This window comes from Oncorhynchus nerka, linkage group LG16 (assembly GCF_034236695.1).
Source record: "Oncorhynchus nerka isolate Pitt River linkage group LG16, Oner_Uvic_2.0, whole genome shotgun sequence".
In the NCBI taxonomy this organism is placed as follows: domain Eukaryota; kingdom Metazoa; phylum Chordata; class Actinopteri; order Salmoniformes; family Salmonidae; genus Oncorhynchus; species Oncorhynchus nerka.
This window is the reverse complement of record NC_088411.1, coordinates 12036827-12063740: the sequence shown is the minus strand read 5'-3', so window position 1 is coordinate 12063740 and position 26914 is coordinate 12036827. Positions and strand designations below refer to the sequence as shown.

The 26914-nt window shown below is 45.1% G+C and overlaps 1 protein-coding gene across 2 annotated transcripts in view; it reads left to right on the top strand.

Annotated features, from left to right (window-relative positions):
* The window catches only part of LOC115144026 (serine-rich coiled-coil domain-containing protein 2-like), a 93929-nt gene that overhangs the window by 48725 nt on the left and 18290 nt on the right, over nt 1-26914 (top strand). For both annotated transcript variants that reach the window (XM_029684633.2, XM_029684637.2), the window contains exons 4-9: nt 1798-1900; nt 3900-3984; nt 4618-4780; nt 12011-12097; nt 13624-13710; nt 20841-20966. In XM_029684633.2, coding sequence (XP_029540493.1) covers nt 1798-1900; nt 3900-3984; nt 4618-4780; nt 12011-12097; nt 13624-13710; nt 20841-20966 — 651 coding nt within the window. The remainder of the gene's footprint in view (nt 1-1797; nt 1901-3899; nt 3985-4617; nt 4781-12010; nt 12098-13623; nt 13711-20840; nt 20967-26914) is intronic.

Here is a 26914-nt window from a genome sequence, read left to right as displayed (position 1 = left end):
TTAGGATGTTTTTAACATAACTTCATTAATGTTCTAACCGGACAATTCCTTTGTCTGTACAATTGAAGTGGAACGTAGCTACCTTTCACGTGAGCGCGCCAGACCGAGGCTGTGGCACTCTGCCAGACCGCTCACTCAAAGAGCCGTTATGAGCAGAATCCTCAAAACATGTTCTAAATACTGTTGGGAAGCCTTGGGAAGTGAAACATAACTAATATCACCATGTATCTTCAATGGGGGCTGAGTTGAAAAACTACAAACCTCAGATTTCCCACTTCTTGGTTGGATTTTTTTCTCAGGTTTTTGCCTGCCATATGAATTCTGTTATACTCATAGACATCATTCAAACAGTTTTAGAAACTTCAGAGTGTTTTCTATCCAATACTAATACTAATATGCATATATTAGCATCTGGGACAGAGTAGGCGGCAGTTCACTCTGGGCACGCTATTCATCCAAAAGTGAAAATACTGCCCCCTATCCCAAAAAGGTTAAGAACAAATTCTTATTTACAATGACGGCCAATCCCGACTTAACCTGGACGACGCTTGGCCAATTGTGCCCAATGTGACTCCCGTTCATGGCTGCGCCACTGAAGCCCATAGAACATGATTTTAAAGTGCAGCCAATACTTTGAGTTAGTTTCGGTGCATTTCCACTTAGAATTTACCCCACTGTTTTACGTAAAGGCTCAGACTTTTCTCTTTCCATCTACGTAGTCCGGCACCCATGTCTCACTGGGCCATGGCTCCAATGGACCTGCTCTAACTTGGGGCCGAGGCGAGGCCGCTGGGGCTTTTTGGGAGCGTTTACATAACAATGGCTAACTATGAACACACTCGACGGTTAACACCTCCCCACAAAGCAACCTTTTTGATTATGTAGAGGTTGTCTTCAAGTCCTCCCTGTAAGGCCTCTATGGAAACAACATTTCTCTAGTATAGCATCGGATGTATACACTAGTAAAACACTGGTGTTAGTCGAAAAGCAGCAATGGAGAGATTTCAGTGAGATGCCCCTAGTTCCAGGCAGTTCCACATAGAGGCTGAGTGTCTGCCTGTAGCTATGATGACAAGTGAGCAAGCCGACAGCGACAAGGCTGCTTAGGGGATCTGAGATCCCTAAAAAATGTAGCTAACGTAAGACCTTGGCCATTGATCTCTCCTTGGAGCGCCTGTGTTGTTTTTTTTTCTTCATGCAGGAGATTAGGCTGTAATGTCATGCTACGGATGGATGGGCGCGTGCCATGGGGAAATGTCATTTCCCCAGGAGCGCTGTGCTGTGACTAAGCCCACTCTAAGCGAAGGCAGGGGGCCAGAGCAAAAGGGGAATGGGCCTGAAGATAACGATACTCGATATGGAGACTCAGATTCTCTTACGGCCAAGGATTGATTGTTTGTTTCACTACCCCCCCCCACACACACACTTTCATCCTACTATTTGTCTAAAGTTGGTTTCTCTTCAATATCATTTTTTTTTCTCCAGCAGATCTATTGTAGTTCTGCATAAAACAAGTAACCATTTTCAACCTGTGTCTTGAGGGGTCATTAAGACATTCAAAGTTTTACCCCATACATTATTGAACAATCTCTTCGAGAGCTGTCTTTTTTTTTGCAATAATTTACCATGCAATTCTGTCTTTCAACCTTGTTCTTCGAGGAAATATTTCCCTTGAAGGAGAGATGAACAGCCTTTTCAAAATTGTTTCCGTCTCTGCTTCTGTTATTGTAAAAATGAGGCTTCAAACGGACTAATCTCGCTGTCTGTCTTGCTGTCTCTCTCGCTCTCTAATGCTAGGACATACTCAACAACCTGGACAACCTAGAGTCTGGGTGTGACCTGGACGACGATGACCTCATGCTGGACGATGACCTCCCTGAGGATGGCTCCTTGCATGGTGGTGAGTGTGGTTTTTGTCTAGACACGGATCTCAGCGCAGTTTTGTAGTTTTCCCTTGTAGTTTTCCCTAATGATCCAGATTAGGTTTGGTGGAGAGTAAGCTCATCCTAGTGCTGTGCCGATGGGCAACTTAGTTCTAACGGGAGCGAGCGTGGGGAAAAGGGGCCTGAACAAGGAGAGCGCTGTTCGGTCAGAAAGACTGCACGGGAATGCACCTCACAAGCTCAGCATCATGTGTTGAAGCATATAGTTACAGTTAGCATAAGGCCATGTCAATCTGCCCAAGGTGCCCTCCCTCCTGTTTGACCATAGTAGGAGTAAGAAGGTCATAACCCCGATATCTGGGGAGGGGTCCTATAACAGCTTCCTTCAGAGGCACGAAACCCGTATGGAAAAGGGGAAGGCCTTAGCTTTCTACACTCTTGACAGGAAAAACCCCAAACGTCAAAGGCACTTTCACTCTTTGCCTCTTTGCCTTTGCCTCCTGGTCAAGCCTCTTCAGCCGTATCCGAGTACACACAGCCAGACTAGGGAATTGAAGTTTTCAAAGCAACACATTCACGCATTCTCAGGTTATTTCTTTCAAGGTCTGTTTAAAAAAATATATATATATTCCGTGTCCATAGCAGTCTTGTTTTGAACCTTTTAATCGTGGGTGGAAGAAGAATGCATATTTTCAGAGAACCCAGACACAACAGATGCTTAAGGAATGCAGAGAGGGCTGTGTTTGTAGTTGCCTCAGTACTGACCCTCTATCTATCTCTGGTAGCAGCATGTCAAGCTTGGGAGGATCAATTTGTTCTCTACCGCAGTCTCTCTTTTGCCGTGTTTTCATCCCACTCAGATTTGCTTGGGAAGCTGTGCAGAGAGACTATTCTGGGGTAGACTATTCAAGGCTTCACTTGCAGTGTTCTGTTGTTTGCGGAGTTTCCTGTTGGCCTCTGTGTTAGTGAGACACCGCCAGATAGATGAGTCTCAGGCATCAGATTTGGTAATGTGCTCTTAGTTCAGATAGCTTTCTCGGCCCTGCTCTTGACTGCTCCCAGCAATCTGGAAACACTAGTTATATAGTACCTACATTAGTACCTTTATTTTTATTTGTTTTTTTAATGCTTTATAACCCCTTTTTCTCCCCAATTGGTAGCTAGTCTTGTCCCATCACTGTAACTCCCGTATGGACTCTGGAGTGGCGAAGGATCGAGAGCCAAATGTCCTCCGAAACACAGACCTGCCAAGCCGCACTGCTTCTTGACACACTGCTTGCTTAACCCGGAAGCCAGCCACACCAATGTGTCGGAGGAAACACCATCCAGCTGGGGACCGAAGTCGGCGTGCACTGCGCCCGGTCATAGGAGTCACAAGAACGCCATGGGACAAGGAAATCCCAGCCGGCCAAACCCTCCCCTAACCCGGACGATGCTGGGCCAATTGTGCACCGCCTCATGGGTCTCCCGGTTGCGGCTGGCTGTGACACAGCACGGGATCGAACCCGCATCTGTAGTGACGCCTCTAGCACTGTGATGCAGTGCCTTAGACCACTGCACCACTCGGGAGGCCCTTAGTACTTTGAGCATGGGGAGGAGGAACTGAGGAAGAAAAGATGGCATCATTTCTTTAGTGTGTGTGGCTTGGAGATTGTGCGTGCACACTTGTTTGTGTGTGTGTGAGAGTCTGTCTCTGTATGCCAATGTGTGAGTGTGCTTACAAGTGTAGGATCTTAATTTGAGCCAGTTTTGTTTTCTACAGCAGGAAAATAATCCTGCAGCAACAGGAAATATGTTTTTTTTTACATGGATTATAATTAATGGACATTTTTTGTAGGGGTTGAGAAACCTTTTCGTAAGGGAAAATCAAGTCTGAAATGTCAGTGGAAATTACAAACTTCAGATTTTTTTTATTTTTAAAAAACTCAAATACGTGACAACTTGTAGAAGTTATCGTGTTATGGTCCTCATTTTGACTCCATGCCTTTGTCTCTGTGGTCTTGTCTCCTGTTGTAGATACTGATGGGATGTCCCATCTGGCCCTGTGGCGGAGACGGCAGCTCTGTTGGACTGTAGACGACCGACTCCACAGTGACAACATGTGAGCTGCTGGGGGCTTTCGGTTACATTTCTTTGTCACACACGTCTTGACCGTCTCTGCCTTTTGCCCTCTGGTATTGAGAGTCAGGCTGGGAATTTCCAGGGACCTCATAATTCGATATGGTCCTGATGCTTATGTGCCGATGCGATATGTATTGCGATTCCATATACAGCACGATTCAATATGTACTGTGATTTGGTACTGTGTTTTTATTGCGATTCGGTGTTCCAAACATATTGCTCCTCTGCTGCAGAGGGACAAGAGAAAGCCGTGAGGAAATTATTTTGGGTGTTAAGTGCTCAAAACATGTTGGAGAACTAGCTATAGGATGATAAATACCAGAGTTTTTAAGCAGGTACATACCGACTAGTGCTAGCTAACGTTAACATCCAAGCCAAAATCACGATACTCTACCTACGTCAATATGAGTTGTGTATGTGTGCACTACTGATGTGGGAGACAGCCACTCGTCCCCTGGTAACCGGGTAACATGTCTCATCCTCCTACCTGCCACTCACCTGTCCCAGGCTTCCTTCCGTGGGCACTCCGATTCACCCCTGTATCACGTGCAGTGACTATCTCGCTCTCTGCCTGTCTCTCTCTATTTGTCTTTTTCCCTCTCTACCTCTCCAGTAGTGACTGTGTGTTCCAGACCTATGATGGGTACCAGAGTCAGGGCACAGGCATGGCAGCCCCTCACCAGGCTGTGGAGCTGGATGAGCTGACACTGAAACACATGGCAGACGACTGCTGCTCTGTAAAGGCCCAGCTAGAACACCTGAAACTACTGCTGCAGGTCGGTCACACTCACACCATAACTCTGCTTCTGCTCCACTCATTCTGTGTAGATAGAACACAAGACTACACGATGGACAATACACTTGAATGCAAACAATCACACTATTTCCATGAATTGTTAGGATTCAAACACACTTACTCACTGATTTATACTATTCCTGTCTATTTGTGTCTGTACTGGAGGTGACTCCTACTGAGATCTACACTATATAAACAAAAGTATGTGGACACCCCTTCAAATGAGTGGATTTGGCTATTTCAGCCACACCCGGTGCTGACAGGTCTATAAAATCGAGCAAAAGTTTGGTGGAGGAAGAATAATGGTCTGGGCCTGTTTTTCATGGGTCGTGCTAGGCCCCTTAGTTCCAGTGAAGGGAAATCTTAACGCTATACCATACAATGACATTCTATACAATTCTGTGCTTCCAACTTTGTGGCAACAGTTTGGGATGAATTGGAACACATCAGTGCCCGACCTCACTAACGCTCTTGTGGCTGAATGGAATCAAGTCCCTGCAGAAATGTTCTAACATCTAGTGGAAAGCCTTCCCAGAAGAGTAGAGGCTGTTATAGCAGCAAATGGGGGACCAACTCCATATTAATGCCCATGATTTTGAAATGAGATGTTTGACGAGCAGGTGTCCACATACTTTTGGTCATGTAGTGTACTTTGAGAGTATTATGATCCTTTGTAAATGGATTGTTACACTCCAAAAGGCAGCGACTTGGTGGAACTTTGATATAACCAAATGTTTACGTTCTGTCGTAAAGAGCACACATTCAACTTCATTAAAAAAAGCATGTTATGAAGTACGATGATGTACGATATGAAGTAATAGGTTTGCCGATTTCATCTGAAATCAGCCAGAAATCCCCTTGTGACAGGGGGAATGGAAGCTGCTTATGTGCAACAGGGTGTGGCAATTGAATGCAAGCTTCACAAAGAAATGTAAACCGTTAACATTTCTAGCCAGGGCCTACTGAATAGTGCAGCGGTCTAAGGCACTGCATGGCAGTGGTTGAAGCATGACTGCCGACCCGAGTTTGATCCCGGGCTGTGTCGCAGCCCCCCAAATGTCCTTGTCCCATTGCACTCTAGCGACTCCTTGATGCGGGCCCGGGCGCGACTTGTACTGTTTCCGCCGACACATTGTTGCAGCTGGCTTCCAGGTTAAGTGAGCAGTGTGTCAAGAAGCAGTGCAGCTTGGCGGGGTCGTGTTTCAGAGGACGCATGGCTCTCGACCTTAGCCTCTCCAGAGTCCGTACGGGAGTTGCAGCGATGGGAGAAGACTGTAACTACCAATTGTGTAGAATTAAGGGGCAAAAAATGATATAAAAAACATTTCTAGCCTGTCTATCTATGGGAATAGAGAAAGGATACCTAGTCATTTGCACAACTGAATGCATTCGACCAAAATGTTTCTACTGCATTTAACCCAACCCCTCTGAATCAGAGAGGCATGGGGGGCTGCCTTAATTGACGTCCACGTCATCAAACTCTATTTTCACGTCATCCAACAAATGTAAACGCTTTGCTAAACAGCATTGCCACTTGATTGGAACTGGTCCTTTGGTCAGTTTTACATGAAAATAGAGCTCTTTGGCCATGCACACCAATGGTGGGTTTGGCGTCGAAATGTGCAGAGCAGAAAAGAACCCCATACCTACTGTAAAACGTTTCGAAAAGGGCTCAGTGCCGTTATCCTCGCAAGGTGAGCCATTGAAAGGTATTGGAAACAGGGCTGTCAATAATTTTGACCCCTACCTTTTTGAGAGAAATATACATGCGTACAGTATTACCAACCGAGCACACAAAGGGTGCCATTTCTTTCTAAACATATATTTAACATGTATACAGTACCAGTCAATTCATTCAAGGGTTTTTATTTTTATTTTGACTATTTTTGACATGGTAGAATAATAGTGAAGACATAAACTATGAAATAACACATGGAATCATGTAGTAACCAAAAAAGTGTTTCTATATTTGAGATTATTCAAAGTAGCCACGTCTTGCCTTGATGACAGCTTTACACACGCTTGGCATTCTCTCAACCAGCTTCACCTGGAATGCTTTTCCAACTGTCTTGAAGGAGTTCCCACATGTTGGCTGCAATCGGGTGATTGTGGAGGCCAGGTCATCTGATGCAGCACTCCATCACTCTCCTTCTTGGTCAAATATCCCTTACACAACCTGGTGTTGTGTTGGGTCATTGTCCTGTTGAAAAACAAATGATAGTCCCTCTTAGTGCAAACCAGATGGGATGGCGTATCGCTGCAGAATGCTGTGGTTTCCATGCAGAGTGTGCCTTGAATTCTAAATAAATCACTGACAGTGTCACCAGCAAAGCACCATCACACCACCACCTCCATGCTTCACGGTGGGAACCACATATGCAGAGATAATCCATTCACCTACTCTGCGTCTCAAAGACGGGAGCGTTTGGAACCAAAAATCTCAAATTTGGACTCCAGACCAAAATTTCACAGATTTCCACCTGTCTAATGTCCATTGCTCATGTTTCTTTGCCCAAGCAAGTCTTCATCTTATTGGTGTCCTTTAGTAGTGGTTTCTTTGTAGAAATTCGACCATGAAGGCCTGATTTCATGCAGTCTCTGAACAGTTGATGTTGAGATGTCGGTTACTCGTACTCTGTGAAGCATTTATTTGGGCTGCAATTTCTGAGGCTTCTAACTCTAATGAATTTATCCTCTGGCGGTCCTCATGAGAGCCAGTTTCATCATAGCACTTGATGGTTTTTGCGACTGCACTTGAAGAACCTTTCAAAGTTCTTGAAATTTTCCGGATTCACTGACCTTCATGTCTTAAAGTATTGATGTACTGTCGTTTCTTGCCATAATATGGAGTTGGTCTTTTACCAAATATCTTCTGTATACCAACACAACTGATTGGCTCAAACGCATTAAAAAGGAAATAAATTCCACAAGGCACACCTGTTAATTGGAATGCTGGTTGGTTGAATGAAGCTGGTTGAGAGAATGCCAATAGTGTGCAAAGCTGTGATCAAGGCAAAGAGTGGCTACTTTGAAGAATTTCAAATATAAAATATATTTAATTTAACACTTTTTTGGGGTTACTACATTATTCCATATGTTATTTCATAGTTTTGATGTCTTCACTATTCTGCAATGTAGAAAATAGTAAAAATAAAGAAAAACCCTTGAATGAGTTGGTGTCAACTTTTGACTGGTACTGTATATATTGTTAAACCAAATCTATTTCTTAAGAGTAATCGTATTAGTATAAAATAATATACTTTAAAAGAAATGTTGAGCATACAGTATACCAAGTGTATTAATAGGGCGTTGGGGCACCACGAGCCAGAACTGCTTCAATGCTTCTTGGCATAGATCCTACAAGGGTGTCAATTTCGGACCCCGTTGTATTTTGATGAGAGAGTTCCAGGCTGTAACTATTATCATCTGTGCATTATCAACCGTGTTCCTATTGACTGGTAATTCATCTCCCGCTCCCCCGTAGTACCCAGAGAAAGCAGGGGGGCAAATACTGTATGCGTCCCAAATGGCATCCTATTCCATATGTAGTGCACTACCTTTGACCAGCAGTGCACTATATACAATGTCTTCAGAAAGTATTCATAACCCTTGACTTATTCCACATTTTGTCACGGCCTGAATTCAAAATGGATTAAATAGATTTTTAAACATTTTTATCTCACCCATCTACACAGAATACACCATAATGACAAAATGGAAACAAGTTTTTTGAAATTGTTGCTTATTTTTGGGGAAATGAAATACAGAAATATCTCATTTACATAAGTATGCACACCCCTGAGTCAATACATGTTAGATTCACCTTTTCCAGCGATTTACAGCTGTGAGTCTTTTTGGGTAAGCGTTCCACACCTGGATTGTACAATATTTGCACATTTTTCTTTTCTTTTTTAAATTCTGCAGGTGCTGTGGAGTTTGTTGTTGATCATTGCTAGACAGCCTTTTTCAAGCCGTTTTAATTCAAAACTGTATCTAGTCCACTCAGGAACGAACATTCAACATCCTCTTGGTATGAAAAATGTATATTTGGCCTTGTATACTAGGTTATTGTCCTGCTGAAAGGTGAATTTGTCTCCCAGTGTCTGTTGGAAAGCAGACTGAACCAAGTCAAATGTTGCCTGTGCTTAGCTCTATTCCGTTTATTTTTATCCCCCCAAAAATCTCATTGCCAATAACTAACAAACATATCCGTAACATGATGCAGCCACCACCATGCTTGAAAATATGAAGAGTTGAACTCAGTGATGTGTTGTTGGATTTTCCCCAAACACAACACTGTGTTCATTTTTTAAAAACTTTTTTTTATATATTTTTTTTACTTTAGTGCCTTATTTAAAACAGGATGCATGTTTTAAAATATTTCATTCTGTACAGGCTTCCTTCTTTTCACTCTGTCAATTAAGTTAGTATTGTGGAGTAACTGCAATGTTGTTGATCCATCCTCGGTTTTCTCCTTTGACAGCCATTTAAACTCTCTTACAGTTTTTAGGTGCCCTTTGCGAGGCACTGGAAATTCACTGCTCGACTGAAGGGACCTTACAATTGTCGGTATGTGTGAAGTACAGAGACGAGGTAGTCGTTCAAAAAGTCATGTTAAACACTAGTATTCCACAATAGAGTCCATGCAACGTATGTGACTTGTTAAGCACATTTTTGCTCTTAAACGTATTTAGGTTTGCCATAAAAAGGGGTTGCTGACTCAAGACATTTCAGCTTTTAATGTTTTATTCATTTGTAAAAATGTGCTAAAACAATGACTTTGATATTGTGTCACTGGCCTACACACAACGAACCACAATCTCCATTTTTTTAAAGTTCAGGCTGTAACAACCAAATGTGGAATAAGTCGAGGGGTGTGAATACTGTCTGAGGGAACTGTTGGAAATAGTGTTCCATTTGGGATGCAGATACTGTTTTGGACATATCTGTGGTGTTAAGGTGGGACATAGTATCTCAGCCAGGAAATAGGGTTCCATTTGGGATGCAGATACTGTTTTGGACATATCTGTGGTGTTAAGTTGGGACATAGTATCTCAGCCAGGGAGTTTAGGAGGAGAGTGACTGGCCACCAACATCTTCTGTGACATTTGGGGATCTTGTCCCTACGCTGTGTATAACAGTAGGCTCACTACAGTAACAACTGTTCAAAAGTAGTGCATTATATAGGGGATAGGGTGCCATTTGAGACTATTCCAAGGACCACAGCCTGATAGCAGTGCTACTGCCCTCCTATCATTGATATGTCTTTGCATCAAAACAGTGATTGTTCTTGTCCCACTGCAGTCCCGTAGGGCTATTGTCAACACTCGCATCATAGATTTACACGGCCCCATCCATGTCCCACAGACAATTATTATCTCGTGTGACAATCTGACAGAATCAATGATGAAAGCAGCCGATTTCCCCAACGCTCCAGCCACGATATCCAAGGCTGTGGTGAGATTTGGGATGCCGCTAAGGGCTAATGCGTCTCTGTCTGCGAGGGACGGGAGATAAATGTGGTGGCGATCGGAGGTTTCTGATTTGCGCGAGGCTGTTATTGGTTGACGCGCGGCTTGTTTTCTGGCCTACCGTTGAAAGCGCCTGTGGCGAGCAACGGGGAGCCAGAAGAGGAGACGGTGGGTACATTCCAAATGGCACCCTATTCCCTACATGGTGCACTACTTTTGACCTGGGCCCTATGACCCCTGGTCAAAAGTAGGGCACTATATAGGGAAAAGGATGCCATTTGAAACAGCCCGTCTCTGATGGGAGCTGGACTGGACACACTGACTAGACAAATATTGGTGTGGATTTCATTGATCCTTTATTTTTACAGGCCCTTGCCTGTAGATTTGATTCTTCTTATTGTGTTCTTTTAACATTTCTCCCTCCTCGACATATGTCTCCCAATTTATATAAATATCATGATCTGAGTGGTGTCTGTGTCTACATGTCTGTAATGAATAACCCCTTGTCTAAGGGTTCCATGTCACGATTGCAAATCTAATGTTCATCAGATCTCTGATCCAAACACCTCCGAACTGAGTTCCGTTCGTGGACGCTGGGCAGTGTGGTCCAACTGAAAAGCAGCTTAGAGACTCCCTCCCGTCTATGCTCTGGGATGACACAACCCCTGGTAGACTTTTGCCACACTGATTCCTCTCATGATGCGAAATCGTCCTCTTCTCCACAGCTCCGTCACACGTTTAGTAGCGCTAGTGGGTTGTTGAAATGTGGATTGTGTGACAATTTGTGTCAGAATAGCGTTCTTGAAAGCCTGATTTGACATAAAGAGCACTTTGAATGTAGCGACTGTAGCCCATTACTCATGCACTATTTCTTCCTGACCTCTCTGTTGGTTGAAACGTTGCCATGGAAATGGCACAATCTCAATGTTAATGCAAAGAGGAACGATAACCTTGCGTCCCTAGACATCAAGACGTCTTAAAAGAACAATTGAAAGCGAGGAATGGTTTAGTGTAGGCATTAGGCCTATTTTGTAATTCATGTAAGAGCTTACGGCTGATCATTGGTTTCGTCATAGAAATATAAGGGATAAAAATCAAAGTTCTGTGAACTGCTATTAACTGTTATTTTTGTTCGAGCTGCTATTAAAAAAGAGGGTTATAGAAAAAGGCCATTGTCGTGGTAGGAACATACGGAAATCTCAGTGATCAACTGACATCACTCTTTTCATCTTCACGGCTCTATCAAACTGAGGGTGTTCTCTAAAAATGGCCCCTTTCACTGTGTTAAATTGCACTTGATGCCTTCAAACTGCTGGCCCTCGCTAGCTCACTGAGCAGTGTGTGAGCACTCTGAGTGCTTTTGTTAGCTTGACACGCTAAAACCACTCCTGGCATCGTTTGGCCCGACCAGGGGGTGGATTGAAGGCGGTAGGAGATATGGAGAGTTAATTCAGTTCAGTGTGTAAGAGTCACGAAGATACAAAACGCAGCTATGATAATGTTGGGTTACAGGTCCTGTTGTTGGCGAGCCAGCCTTTAGCCTTCTGTTATAAGCCCTGCCACAGCCAAACACTGGCTCTTTATAGTGAAAAAAAGAGTGCTCAAAGGTATATGGTAGTTGGCCAACATGAATATGATATTCTAGTCATATTTAACAGACACGCTCTCTCTGACATCTGAGCTAGCCGGCAATCCACAAGCCTAATATGAGCCGTGTATGTTTTGGTGTTCTTGTATAGATGGAGGATGGTAGTGATATGGACGACACTCTGATTCTGGATACCTTGAGTCCAGAATCCAGACGGGACCCTATTCAAGCTCGACAGGTAAGACTCACTGTTTAACACACACACACACAGTAGTAGGAAGTGTACTGTCAAACAAACCCCGTGTAGACAGTGGATTATGCCCATGTTATAGATGTTTGTCCAAGGCCCTGTTTGTCCTCGTGTTTTCAGTGCCCATCTTCTGTTTGTGTTCACATGGCCTGAGCGCTTTGGTTTGTTTTCCTTTTTGTTGTTTGTGTGCATACCCTGTTTTTGTCCGCTGTACGTTCTCCATTCTCAGGTTATCTTTGTTGCCGTGTCAGCTCTAGGTCTGTTTGTGTGTGTGTGTATGCTTGTTTGCCAGGCATATTACGTTTTTTGAACCTGGAATCCAATTTCCTGTTATTGTGTGTGTTTATTGTGCGTGTTTGCAATTGACTGTGTGTTCGGGGGCACATTGCTTCTTTTTTTTACCTTTTTAATCTCTTGAAGGAGTCAAGCAAAGGGAAGTCTGTTCCTTCTCCTCTCGACATCACAATGGCCAAGTCTCAACCTCCTCCTGACCTAACCTGTAAACACTGCAAACCTGTGTACAGCTGGGCCAATGTTCTCTGGCTCTTCCAGCTTAGCCTTGCTCTCCCAGCATGTCTGTCTGGGGCAGTGGAGGGGGAGGAGGAGGGGGGAGATTAATCACCCTGAACCACAAAGACATTAAGGACCCTAACAACCTGGCAGAGCCCAAACCCACACCTCTCATCTCTATCCTTGAAAGCAAGCAGAGCCCTGCTGTACGATAGCATTGACATGGATGGTGAAGGCTCCAAAACGGGATCACCCTGAGTGCTGTCCAAATTCTCTAGCATGCACTGTCACACAGAGAAGGGGGCATTGGCGCCAGCAGGCATTTACAATGCATTTCTGCATTAAATTGTATAGCCATTTATACACACATTTCTTTCGGTCACGCGGGGACTGTGTGTGATTGTCTGGGCCGGAGTGCATGGAGTTTAGGGACCGGGGAAGGGAGTGGGTAGCGGCTGGGCCAGAGGGAGCCCGGCTGGGCTGGGAACGCATCAGAATGCAGTGTGTCTTTCTGGTCTTAGGGTTCCCGCTCTGCGTTTGGCTGAGGCCCATTAAAGCTGCAGGGTACCTCCATGGCGCTGAGCCTCTGATGTGCTGCCTTTGCCCACGGACCGAGCTTATCATCACTCTCTCCCATCCCGACAGGTGTTTTGGATTCTCATTCGAGGGCATGTCCCCTTCTCCGTCGTCTTCTAGCTTTCCAAACATGCGCGCGCTCTCTCTCTCGCTCTCGCATTCACTGGCTCTCTCCATCTCTCCCTCCTGCAGGGAGACTTCACAGCCAGGTTCATGGTTTGTGACTCTGGCCCATGATCGGCTGATCGACCTCCCCCTTATTCCGTGCTATCCTCTGGATGAATTCACAAATTGGATTCTGGCTCAGATCTTGCCAGCCCTGCGGTGGACGGGTGGAGATGAGTCAGGAATAGAAATGTGTGTTTAAGGCCGTTAGGGGTCAAATAAATCCGTGCGGCTGTACTGAACTGTCTTTGTTTGTGTTATAGGTGGAGGAGCTGTTGAAGGAGGTGCAGGAGCTGAGAGAGGAGCTGAGGAGTAAAGACCGGACCATTTCTCAGCTGACCCAGCAGATGGTATGTGCTTATTATTGTACAAATGTTGATGCCGGAAGTGCAAACTTTTTCATCGCAGTGCACTTCCGCAGCTCCGACTTCCAACCTTTCTCACCCCGTTTTCATGTCACTCTTCTAGCTAGTCGCTACCACTGTGACCCATGCGCAGTAAGTGTTGTCAAACCCTAGGATTTTACCAGTCTCTTCCAAACCCACAGCCCCTTCAGCCAGGTCACCCATTATACAAGCCAGTATTCGACGTCCATCTGTCTGAGGACATCTGGAGATGACTTGGAAACCGGCCACTAGGGGCAACAGTGAGCGCTGTTATCTTCAAGTAGGTTTCGATTTTTCTCGGGTGTTGTGGGCTGGGATGGCGGATGGGCGTAAGCCATCTGCCTCTGATTCCAAAGTTTGCAAGTTCGAATCCAGCAATAGAAAGTCGTTTTTGATATTTTTGTTTTAAGCCTATCCCAAACCGTTCCCTTAACCATTCAGAGTTGATGCCTAACCTTAAGAATTCTGAGTTAATGCCTAAACTTAATCTTAAACACTTTGAATTTTGGCGTTTGAGAAACATGGATGAGCGTCTAATTCTGACGTGAGAGCATGTTGGCCACTTATAGATCCAGCCACAGAGTGACATGTCCGCTCCTAGTAAGGCTCTATAAGGCTCTCCTCTGCCATCCACTCACTGTGGGGATCATGAAGTAACTATGGGCTCCATAGGGCCAAACTGGGTCTATCCCGGGGCTGGTTCTGAGTTTGGGTGAAGACTTGAGAACTGCAGGAGCAGCTTCTCATGTTACTTTGGACCTAGTGTGGGAGAGAGCTGTACTTGTTTCCATGCCTGGATGTGTCTTCCAGGGCCTGAGCCACTCCAGCTAACTGTTACTGCCCCGGAGGTAGAGTGGGAAGAGGGCTATCATTATCGGACCTGTCCTGTGTGGGTAGTGTGGCTCTTACTCTGTGGGTAGATCTGTGAAATTACACTTCACCTTGCTTGGAATAATGTCTCTCATTGTGGCTCTCTTATCCTCTCTCTCTCTCGCTGTTGTCAGTTTCTCTGTCTCTCTCTACACTGAGTATTGAAAACAGCTCTTTCCATGACATACTGTAGACTGACCAGGTGAATCCTGGTATAAGCTATGATTCCTTATTGATGCCACTTCAATCAGTGGAGATGAAGGGGAGGATAGATATTTAAGCGTTGAGACAATTGAGACATGGGTTGTGTATGTGTGCCATTCAGAGGGTGAATAGACAAAATATTTAAGCGCTTTTGAACGGGCTGTGGTAGTAGGTGTCAACTGCAACGCTGCTGGGTTTTTCCCACGAAACAGTTTCCCGTGTGTATCAAGAATGGCCCACCACCCAAAAGGACGTCCAGCCAACGTGACACAACTGTGGGAAGCATTGGAGTCAACATGGGCCAGCATCCCTGTGGAACGCTTTTTGTGTCCGTGTCAAGTTTCAACTGAACAACACGCTTGAATAGTCTGCCCCTGACCATGCAACACTTGTGCAACTCAATATTAGGAAGGTGTTCCTACCGTTTGGCAAACACTGAGTATCTTTCTCTTTTTCTCGGTCTCTCTATCTCTCTGGGATCTTTTCCAGCTCCCATGCCTGATCAAACTGAATGAAAATGAATGTTGAGCTTCTGTAAATGTCTTATTGATTGAGACTTACTGCTTTAATTAGACTTTTATTTATTGATCCCCCCCACCCACACTTTGTTAACTTCATGGTGCTGTTTTGATGCTCTTTACATGTTATTTGTTAAACTGTTTTTCACGCCTTGTGATTAACATTGCAACATTGCGTCCCGAAGTAGCTACTGCATCATGTGACTCCAGACTCTGTATCATCCAGTTATTTGCCAGCATCATTTCAAGCACCCTGAAATCTACCTTTTACATGACCATATCACAGATATGCTATTTAAGTTGAATGATCTACCTTCTGTTTTGATATCATCTTCTCTCTTACAACCCTACTTCAAGCCGTGCATTCGTATTGTTATGGGGTGGATCAGCTTTAATATTGCAGATGGATTGTGGCTTCCATCCGTATAATTGTCTGCATCATTTCCAATCCTCTTTTTTTTTTTTCTTTTATTGTGTTTTTGTTGTTGTAACTATGTAAAATATATATTTTCCCCTAAACCTACCATACCTCCCCTAATTGGAGTAAACTAATGGACAACTTTATTTTATTTGATTGAATATCCGAAACATACAATATACTTGCAGTGAAGCCGCTCAACAACTACACCACACCGGTCATCCAACAACTACACCACACCAGTCATCCAACAACTACACCACACCAGTCATCCAACAACTACACCACACCAGTCATCCAACAACTACACCACACCAGTCATCCAACAACTACACCACACCAGTCATCCAACAATACACCAACAACTAACAACTACACCACACCAGTCATCCAACAACTACACCACACCAGTCATCTAACAACTACACCACACCAGTCATCCAACAACTACACCACACCAGTCATCCAACAACTACACCACACCAGTCATCCAACAACTACACCACACCAGTCATCCAACAACTACACCACACCAGTCATCCAACAACTACACCACACCAGTCATCCAACAACTACACCACACCAGTCATCCAACAACTCCACCGGTCATCCAACAACTACACCACACCGGTCATCCAACAACTACACCACACCAGTCATCCAACAACTACACCACACCAGTCATCCAACAACTACACCACACCAGTCATCCAACAACTACACCACACCAGTCATCCAACAAACACACCACACCAGTCATCCAACAACTACACCACACCAGTCATCCAACAACTACACCACACCAGTCATCCAACAACTACACCACACCAGTCATCCAACAACTACACCACACCAGTCATCCAACAACTACACCACACCGGTCATCCAACAACTACACCACACCGGTCATCCAACAACTACACCACACCGGTCATCCAACAGACTTCCATTCAGAGCGAAATTTAAAGACACAATAACGCTTGGCAAAAAATGTATTATTAATCGATTTGACGATGACTTTTTAAATCACCCAGCAGTGCTATTTGCACAGTTCGCTCCAGGTAAATGTTGCCATTCCTCAACCTGCGACCAAAAACAAGCTACGTATGGACAGTACCAAAACAAATGATCTAAGGATTCTGTCTCCTCACAGCAAAATCTGCAGAGCTGGGATGATTGTATTCCCCATATACAGTGCCTTTGGAAAGTATTAAGAGTTTCTCCACATTTTGTTAGGTTGCAGCCTTATTCTAAAATGTATGAAATAGTTTTTTGCCCCTGATGAATCGAAACACAATACACCATAATGACAATGCAAAGCTATAAACTTGGCACACCTGTATTTGGGGAGTTTCTCCCATTCTTCTCGACAGATCCTCTCAAGTTCTGTCAGGTTGGATGGGGAGTGTTTGCTGCACAGCTATTTTCAGGTCTCTCCAGAGATGTTCAAATCTGGGCTCTGGCTGGGCCCCTCAAGGACATTCAGAGACTTGTCCCAAAGCCACTCCTGCATTGTCTTAGCTGTACTTATGAGACACCTTTGCTATGAGACTCAAAATTGAGGTCAGCTGCATCCTGTTTCCATTGATCATTCTTGATGTTTCTACAACTTGATTGGAGTCCACCTGTGGTACGTTCAATTGATTGGAAATTATTTGGAAAGGCACACACCTGTCTAAATATGGTCCCTGAGTTGACGGTGCATGTCAGAGCAAAAACCAAGCCATGAGGTGGAAGGAATTGTTCGTAGAGCTCCGAGACAGGATTGCGTCGAGGCACAAATCTGGAGAAGCGTTTCAAAAGATGTCTGCAGCATTGAAGGTCCCCAAGAACACAGTGGCCTCCATCATTCTTAAATGGAAGATGTTTGGAATCACCAAAACTCTTCCTAGAGCTGGCCGCCAGGCCAACTGAACAATCTGAGGAGAAGGGCCTTGGTCGAGGAGGTGACCGAGAACCCAATGGTCACCCTGACAGAGCTCCAGAGTTCCTCTGTGGAGATAGGAGATTCTTCCAGAAGGACAACCATCTCTGCAGCATTCCAACAATCATGCCTTTATGATAGAGTGGACAGATGGAAGATACTCCTCAGTAAATTACATCCGCTTGGAGTTTGCCAAAAGGCACTTAAAGGACTCTGACCATGAATCAAGACTTTCTGGTGTGATGAAATCGAGTCTTTTGCCTGAATGCCAAGCGTCACATCTGGAGGAAACCTGGCACCATCCCTACGGTGAAGCATGGTGGTGGCAGCATCATGTTGTGGGGTTGTTTTTCAGCGGCAGGGACTGGGAGACTAGTCAGGATCGAGGCGAAGATGAACAGCGCTAAGTTCAGAGATCCTTGATGAAAACTTGCTCCTGAGCACTCAGGACAACGACCCTAAGCACACAGCCAAGATAATGCCGGAGTGGCACCGGGACAAGTCTCTGAATGCCCTTGAGTGGCCCAGCCAGAGCTCGAACTTGATCCCGATCCAACAACTCTGGAGAGGCCTGAAAATGGCTGCGCAGCGACGCTCCCCATCCAACCTGACAGAGCTTGAGAGGATCTGCAGAGAAGAATGGGAGAAACTCCTCAAATACAGGTGTGCCAAGTTTGTAGCGTCACACCCAAGAAGACTCAAAGCTGTAATCTCTGCCAAAGGTGCTTCAACAAAGTACTGAATAAAGGGTCTGAATACTTATGTTTCCGTTTTTTAATTTAAATACATTTGCAAAAATAACTAAACAGTTTTTGCTTTGTCATTATAGGGAACTGTGTGTAGATTAAGGGGGGGGGGTTGTAAGGTTGTAATGTAACAAAATGTGGAAAATATCGAGTGGTCTGAATACTTTCCGAATGCACCGTATATTATGTCTAAAAAAAGTAAGTTATAATTTCTTCTGTCCTGATTTTAAAAGCCATGCATTCCTAGCAACAAAGTTCCATAGACCATTTATTGATACATGATTTAAGGCTAATATTCTTTATTACTAGAATCAGCCTGGATGCATGATTCAGGCCCAGAGGAGCTGTTGAGGCAGCAGTGGAGATTCATTACACAGCTCTCTCTTTCCTGCTAATTTCACCTTTTTGATGTTGAACCAGCTTATCAACCAACAGAGCACTGTTTTTATTTCAGGGAATCATGTTGGAATCCTGTTGGTGTATTTCAGCATGCCATAGCTGATATTCTTTATGACTGGAATCAGCCTGGATGCATGATTCCAGGTCCAGAGGAGCTGTGGAGGCAACAGGGGGATTCATTATTATTTCTTCACCACAGGAACACACCTCTCTCTCGCTCTCTTACTCTCTCTCCTGCTAATATCACATTTGAAGTTGAACTAGCGTATCGATCAAAATAGAGCAATGTTTTATTTCAGGGACTCATCCTCCTGTTGGTAGTATGCAGACACAACGGGGAGTTGGAGCCTGGACAGACCCTGATTTGGTAGGGCTACAAGTCCTCTCCTTTACAATAACGCGTACACTGTTTTAATAGTTCAATCATTTCTGGGAGAGTTTCCACCCTCGATACTAAGCGCCACAGTGATTGAAACGTTGCTATTCATTGTGGGAGCATTCAAACACTTGCGCCTCATACTGTAGGGCAGCGACGTCAAACTCATTCCATGGAGGGCCTTTTGTCCTCTTTTTTTCTTATTATTATTTGTGTCCGATTTTTAAGACCTCCACGACCAGGTGAGAGGAGTTCCTAACTAATCAATGCCCTTAATTGATTAATCAAGTGCAAGTGAAAACCGGCACCCCCTTGGCCCTCCGCGGAATGAGTTTGATACCCGTGCCGTAGTGTCTCTGATGTGCATACTCTCTTTACTGTTTGTGAAAGGGTTTGCTTTTGTGAAAGCATATGGCTGTTTTAAGATGGCCATGTTGTAAGGTGCTTTCAGTCCTCCCACTAGCTTTAAGAGTGGAGCGTCCGTCAGTCTCCGCTTGCATTTCCTGGAGTCTATAAGCCCTTAAGAGGCCTATAATTGTTTGCGCAGGTAATTGTATGCATGTAATCAGAACGATGAGAGTGACGTATGGGGATGAAAGGTTGTGTGTGTGTGTTTTAAAAAGAGCCCTGGGGTTTTGAAGAATGCTTGAAAGAGTACAAACACAAAGCTAGTCTGTCCGGTCCTAGAATAGGTCATGGAAGATGAGGGAGTCCTAAGAGAGAACACTGCTACCGTACCGGTACATGATGATTTAGAGTGGCTGTGGCTTCGGCGTCTCAACTGTCCTCTGTGAGTGCCGTCTGCGTGTTAGTCTGCATCTGCTTTTCTGTGTGTGTGTGTGTGTGTGTGTGTGTGTGTGTGTCATACTCGGGCCACAGCCAAAGGCCACCCTTGCTCTCCTCTCCTCTGAGGTTGTGAGATGGAGAACATTGCAGGGTTTCATTTGTCTTCTGGGCTGTGGGGTGTTTTCTTTGGGTAATAAAAGGGCTGTTGTTGCAGGCTTGTTTCGAGTGGGGGGCCAGTGGCCATTGCAGAAGTGTTTATACTGCTCATTGCTCCTGAGTGTCCCTGGCCTAAACAGAGGGCTAGAGACCGGCATAGTATGAGTGTACACAATGAAGCCGACACACTCATTGCAGTTTATGGCCTTGTTACACTTCTACTATAAATGTTATGAAAGGTTCTGTCGTCTCACATTTTGTTTTTATGATATTTTATATGATCGCTCATATTTTTTTCTAGCCCTGATTTGGGTGTTTGTTTGTCATCTTGTCCCCAACACCCTGGTCATTAAAGAAGTACTCCGACAGATAATTACGATTTTAGGAATCTTAATTCTTGTAATTAAAAATGTTTATTTACACACATGCAACCAACTCAAAACACACACTGCACCGGCAACTTTTCTTGGCAACTCAATTCAGTTTGCAACGAACCAATAGGCCTACATGATTGACCTGAATGATATTGTATTGTTATCTGTGTGTAGCTTCAACTGAATGACTCTCTTGAATAGGCGACCCCTGAAACTCCATTCGGAACTAACAAACAACATGATTGAACTGAATGACAGTGTGTTAGTGTCTATGTGAAGTTTCAACTGAATGACGTGTGTGTGTGTGTCTCTCTCTTGATTAGGCTGTTCCTGTCAAGGCCACGAGATGCCACTGCCAGCAGTACAGTCCACCTGGAAGAGATGTGGAAAGAGTGACGGTGACCTACCATGACAAGGCCACACAGACTCCACCATGGAGGGGACATACTGTGAGTGCTGCTTCCTGTATGTCTCAGAGAGAGCGAGTGTCCATCCCACTGTCATGTCCTGGTCATATTTACTGTTGAGCACTTGCCTTTTGACAGTTTTTTTTGTTTGATTCTCACCGTGCAAGTGTTCTCTATTCCAAGTCATAGCTCTGTAGGAGCTGTGAAACGTTTAAAGCCGTTTTAAAGCTCTAACATATATACGGTACCTTCGGCAGTATTCAGACCTATTGACTTTTTCCACATTTTGTTACAGCCTTATTTAAAAATGTATTACATATTTGTTTCCCCTCAATCTACACACAATGACAAAGCAAAAACGTTTTTTTAGAATTATTTTCTTAAACTGAAATATCACATTTACATTATTATTCAGACCCTTTACTCAATATTTTGTTGACGTACCTTTGGTAGAGATTGTAGATGACGCTAAAAGCTTGGCACACCTGTATTTGGTGTTATTCCCATTTCGCTCAGCAGAGCCTCTCAAGCTCTCAGGTTGGATGGGGAGCATTGCTGCGCAGCTATTTTCAGGTCTCTCTAAAGATGTTCGATCGGGTATAAGTCCGGGCTCTGGCTGCGGCCACTCAAGGACATTCAGACACTTGTCCCGCAGCCACTCCTGTGTTGTCTTGGCTGTGTGCTTAGGGTTGTTGCCCTGTTGGAAGGTGAACCTTCGCCCCAGTCTGAGGTCCTGAGCTCTCTGCAGCAGGTTTTCATCAAAGATTTGCCTTTATTTGGCTTCGTTCATCATTGCCTTGATCCTGACTAGATTCCCAGGCCCTGCCACTGAAAAACATCCCCACAGTATGATGTTGCCACCACCATGCTTCACCGTAGGGATGATGCCAGGTTTCCTCCAGACGTGACGCTTGGCATTGAGGCCAAATAGTTACATTTTGGTTTCATCAGACTTGTTTCTCTTGGTCTGAGAGTCTTTTGGTGCCTTTTGACAAACTCCAAGCGGGCTGTCATGTGCCTTTCACTGAAGAGTGGCTTCCGTCTGGCCACTCTACCATAAAGGCCTAATTGGTGGGGTGCTGCAGAAATGGATGTCCTTCTGGAAGGTTCTCCCATCTCCACAGAGGAACTCTGGAGCTCTGTCAGATTGACCATCGGCTTCTTGGTCACCTCCCTGACCAAGGCCCTTTTTTCATTTTTTTTCACCTTTATTTAACCAGGTAGGCTAGTTGAGAACAAGTTCTCATTTGCAACTGCGACCTGGCCAAGATAAAGCATAGCAGTGTGAACAGACAACACAGAGTTACACATGGAGTAAACACTTAACAAGTCAATAACACAGTAGGAAAAAAAAGGGGAGTCGATATACATTGTGTGCAAAAGGCATGAGGAGGTAGGCGAATAATTACAATTTTGCAGATTAACACTGGAGGGATAAATGATCAGATGGTCAGGTAGAGATATTGGTGTGCAAAAGAGCAGAAAAGTAAATAAATAAAAACAGTATGGGGATGAGGTAGGTAAAAATGGGTAAAAAATTGGCTATTTACCGATAGACTATGTACAGCTGCAGCGATCGGTTAGCTGCTCAGATAGCAGATGTTTGAAGTTGGTGAGGGAGATAAAAGTCTCCAACTTCAGCGATTTTTGCAATTCGTTCCAGTCACAGGCAGCAGAGAACTGGAACGAAAGGCGGCCAAATGAGGTGTTGGCTTTAGGAATGATCAGTGAGATACACCTGCTGGAGCGCGTGCTACGGATGGGTGTTGCCATCGTGACCAGTGAACTAAGATAAGGCGGAGCTTTACCTAGCATGGACTTGTAGATGACCTGGAGCCAGTGCGTCTGGCGACAAATATGTAGCGAGGGCCAGCCGACTAGGGCATACAAGTCGCAGTGGTGGGTGGTATAAGGTGCTTTAGTGACAAAACGGATGGCACTGTGATAAACTGCATCCAGTTTGCTGAGTAGAGTGTTGGAAGCAATTTTGTAGATGACATCGCCGAAGTCGAGGATCGGTAGGATAGTCAGTTTTACTAGGATAGTCAGTTTTTGGCGGTGTGAGTGAAGGAGGCTTTGTTGCGGAATAGAAAGCCGACTCTTGATTTGATTTTCGATTGGAGATGTTTGATATGAGTCTGGAAGGAGAGTTTACAGTCTAGCCAGACACCTAGGTACGTATAGATGTCCACATATTCAAGGTCGGAACCATCCAGGGTGGTGATGCTGGTCAGGCGTGCGGGTGCAGGCAGCGAACGGTTGAAAAGCATGCATTTGGTTTTACTAGCGTTTAAGAGCAGTTGGAGGCCACGGAAGGAGTGTTGTAATGGCATTGAAGCTCGTTTGGAGGTTAGATAGCACAGTGTCCAAGGACGGGCCGGAAGTATATAGAATGGTGTCGTCTGCGTAGAGGTGGATCAGGGAATCGCCCGCAGCAAGAGCAACATCATTGATATATACAGAGAAAAGAGTCGAATTGAATTGAACCCTGTGGCACCCCCATAGAGACTGCCAGAGGACCGGACAGCATGCCCTCCGATTTGACACACTGAACTCTGTCTGCAAAGTAATTGGTGAACCAGGCAAGGCAGTCATCCTAAAAACCGAGGCTACTGAGTCTGCCGATAAGAATATGGTGATTGACAGAGTCGAAAGCCTTGGCAAGGTCGATGAAGACGGCTGCACAGTACTGTCTTTTTTCGATGGTGGTTATGATATCGTTTAGTACCTTGAGCGTGGCTGAGGTGCACCCGTGACCAGCTCGGAAACCAGATTGCACAGCGGAGAAGGTACGGTGGGATTCGAGATGGTCAGTGACCTGTTTGTTGACTTGGCTTTCGAAGACCTTAGATAGGCAGGGCAGGATGGATATAGGTCTGTAACAGTTTGGGTCCAGGGTGTCTCCCCCTTTGAAGAGGGGGATGACTGCGGCAGCTTTCCAATCCTTGGGGATCTCAGACGATATGAAAGAGAGGTTGAACAGGCTGGTAATAGGGGTTGCGACAATGGCGGCGGATAGTTTCAGAAATAGAGGGTCCAGATTGTCAAGCCCAGCTGATTTGTACGGGTCCAGGTTTTGCAGCTCTTTCAGAACATCTGCTATCTGGATTTGGGTAAAGGAGAACCTGGAGAGGCTTGGGCGAGTAGCTGCGGGGGGGCGGAGCTGTTGGCCGAGGTTGGAGTAGCCAGGCGGAAGGCATGGCCAGCCGTTGAGAAATGCTTGTTGAAGTTTTCGATAATCATCGATTTATCGGTGGTGACCGTGTTACCTAGCCTCAGTGCCATGGGCAGCTGGGAGGAGGTGCTCTTGTTCTCCATGGACTTCACAGTGTCCCAGAACTTTTTGGAGTTGGAGCTACAGGATGCAAACTTCTGCCTGAAGAAGCTGGCCTTAGCTTTCCTGACTGACTGCGTGTATTGGTTCCTGACTTCCCTGAACAGTTGCATATCGCGGGGACTATTCGATGCTATTGTAGTCCGCCACAGGATGTTTTTGTGCTGGTCGAGGGCAGTCAGGTCTGGAGTGAACCAAGGGCTATATCTGTTCTTAGTTCTGCATTTTTTGAACGGAGCATGCTTATCTAAAATGGTGAGGAAGTTACTTTTAAAGAATGACCAGGCATCCTCAACTGACGGGATGAGGTCAATGTCCTTCCAGGATACCCGGGCCAGGTCGATTAGAAAGGCCTGCTCACAGAAGTGTTTTAGGGATTGCTCAGTTTGGCAGGGCGGCCAGCTCTGGTAAGAGTTTGGTGGTTCTTCCTTTTAAGAATGAGGGAGGCCACTGTGTTCTTTGACCTACAATGCTGCAGACATTTTTCGGTACCCTTTCTCAGATCTGTGCCTCAATATAATCCTGTCTTGGAGCTCTACGGACAATTCCTTTGACCTCATGGCTTGATTTTTGCTCTGACATGCACGGTCAACTCTGAGACCTTTATATAGACAGGTGTGCGCCTTTCCAAATCATGTCCAATCAATTGAATTTACCTCAAGTAGACTCCAATCAAGTCGTAGAAACATCTCAAGGATGATCAATGGAAACAGGATGCAGCTGAGCTCAATCATAGCAAAGGGTCTGAATAAAAATCCCAAAACCTGTTTTTACGTTGTCGTTATGCGGTATTGTGTGTAGCTTGCTGAGGATTTATTTTTATTTAATACATTTTAGAATAAGGCTGTAATGTAACAAAATATGGAAAAAGTCAAGGGGTCTGAATACTTTCCCGAAGGCACTGTATAACTTTATACTGTAGCTGCCGGAGGACCTCTAATAGTGACTTAGCTAGGTAGGTGTCATATTTTTACTCTGACAGCCAGCGCTCTGGTCAAGCCAAGCAGCCAGGAGTCTCTGGCCTCTGCCACTTGGACAGACAGCATGTTCCAACAGTAAGGCAGCCTGGGGGCCTGTTGAAGCAGGATGTTGCGTGGGCTGAACAATGCCAGTTTAGAGGGATGACTGGGCCCATGGGCCCCCCCTTGCTCCTGTCTCCTAAGCAGGCTGCCAGTGTGTTTGGCTGCGTAGTGGCCTGCCTGTCTGGTACACTACTGCTATCTTTCTGTGTTCTCTGATGAAACAGGGCCTCAGCCCTCCCTGGGCAGCATAAATCACAGGACTATCACTAATGACAAACAATAAATGCATATCCAGGGGGTTGGCTGCCCTTTAGTTTGCCTGGCCCAAATAAACCAAGGGCACCTCCAAGCCCAGCGCAGAACAAAGTAGCACCGTCAATAACATGGAAATCGCTTTTTCACGCCGCTAGCCGCCCCGTGATGGACAGGCTTGTTGGGTTAAGCAGCTTTAGATTTAAAAAAGGCGGCTCCGCTTGAAATATGCGCTCCAGTAACGCAGCACAGGGGTCTCATTTTTACACCTTGCCAAAGGACACCAGCATATCAGCATATACCGGTGAGAGGCGCCATGAGGTGGGAGGCATGGTGCGCAGTCATAGACACCCACACCCGGTGGCGGTGCACTTCTGGTCACTTTTGTATCCCGCCATGATTTGGATTCATTCACCCGCCTGCTTTGCGGTTTTGGAGTAAGGTGTGGATGGGAAACTGTAGGAAAATTGGTTCGGTTCAGATTTACAGCTTGGGTTTGTACTTCACCTGAAGAAGGTAATGGACAAGTTGTGCAGGGAGTGGGGTGATGGAGGGGACGGGGGGTGGGCTTTGTTGCTGGGACTAGGGCAGGAAACATGCGTTTCCGGGGTGCAAGAGGAGATAAGTGGACGGGCGAGGCTGTGGTGGCGTTCACCAAGACACATACCTTACGCCACTCTAATTTGAATTCGCCAGCGTTCAGATGTTCAGACACACAAGTGCCCATCAGCAAACGGATAAGTCAGGTGCCACCGAAATGAAAGCCTTTCCCGTCGTCTTTAATTGTTTCTCCTTTGTATCTAACCGCTGCAGTTTTGTTTGAAGGGGAAACGTGATAGCCCTGACATTTCATTTTTCAGTTATGAGGGAAACGGTGACAATATTCTCCCCGCTGTCTCGAGATAAGGAAAGTGTAGCGTATGAGCGTCAGCACACAAACAAACAATCAATCAAGCAAGCCGACAGAGGCATAATGACAGTGGCTTGAGAGTATCTCTGTCTCAAAGGCACGGGATTCCTCACACCATGCTGTCTCTTAGTGCTGAACTCCAATCATAGTATTTCTAGCTCAAATCCATCTAATTGTATTTGTCACATGCTTTGTAGACAACCGGTGTAGACTAACAGTGAAATGCGGGCCCTTCCCAACAATGTAGAGAGAGATAAAATGGTAATAACACGTAATAATACAAATAATTATAAATACAGACTAAGAACTTGGCTATATACATGGGTTACCAGTAGCGAGTCGATGTGCAGGGGTACGAGGAAATTGAGTTAGATAAGTACATATAACTAGGAATACAGTGACGAGGCATCAGGATAGACCGTAGCAGCAGTGTACGTGAAGAGTCAATGAAGATAGTTTACCAAATAGGACT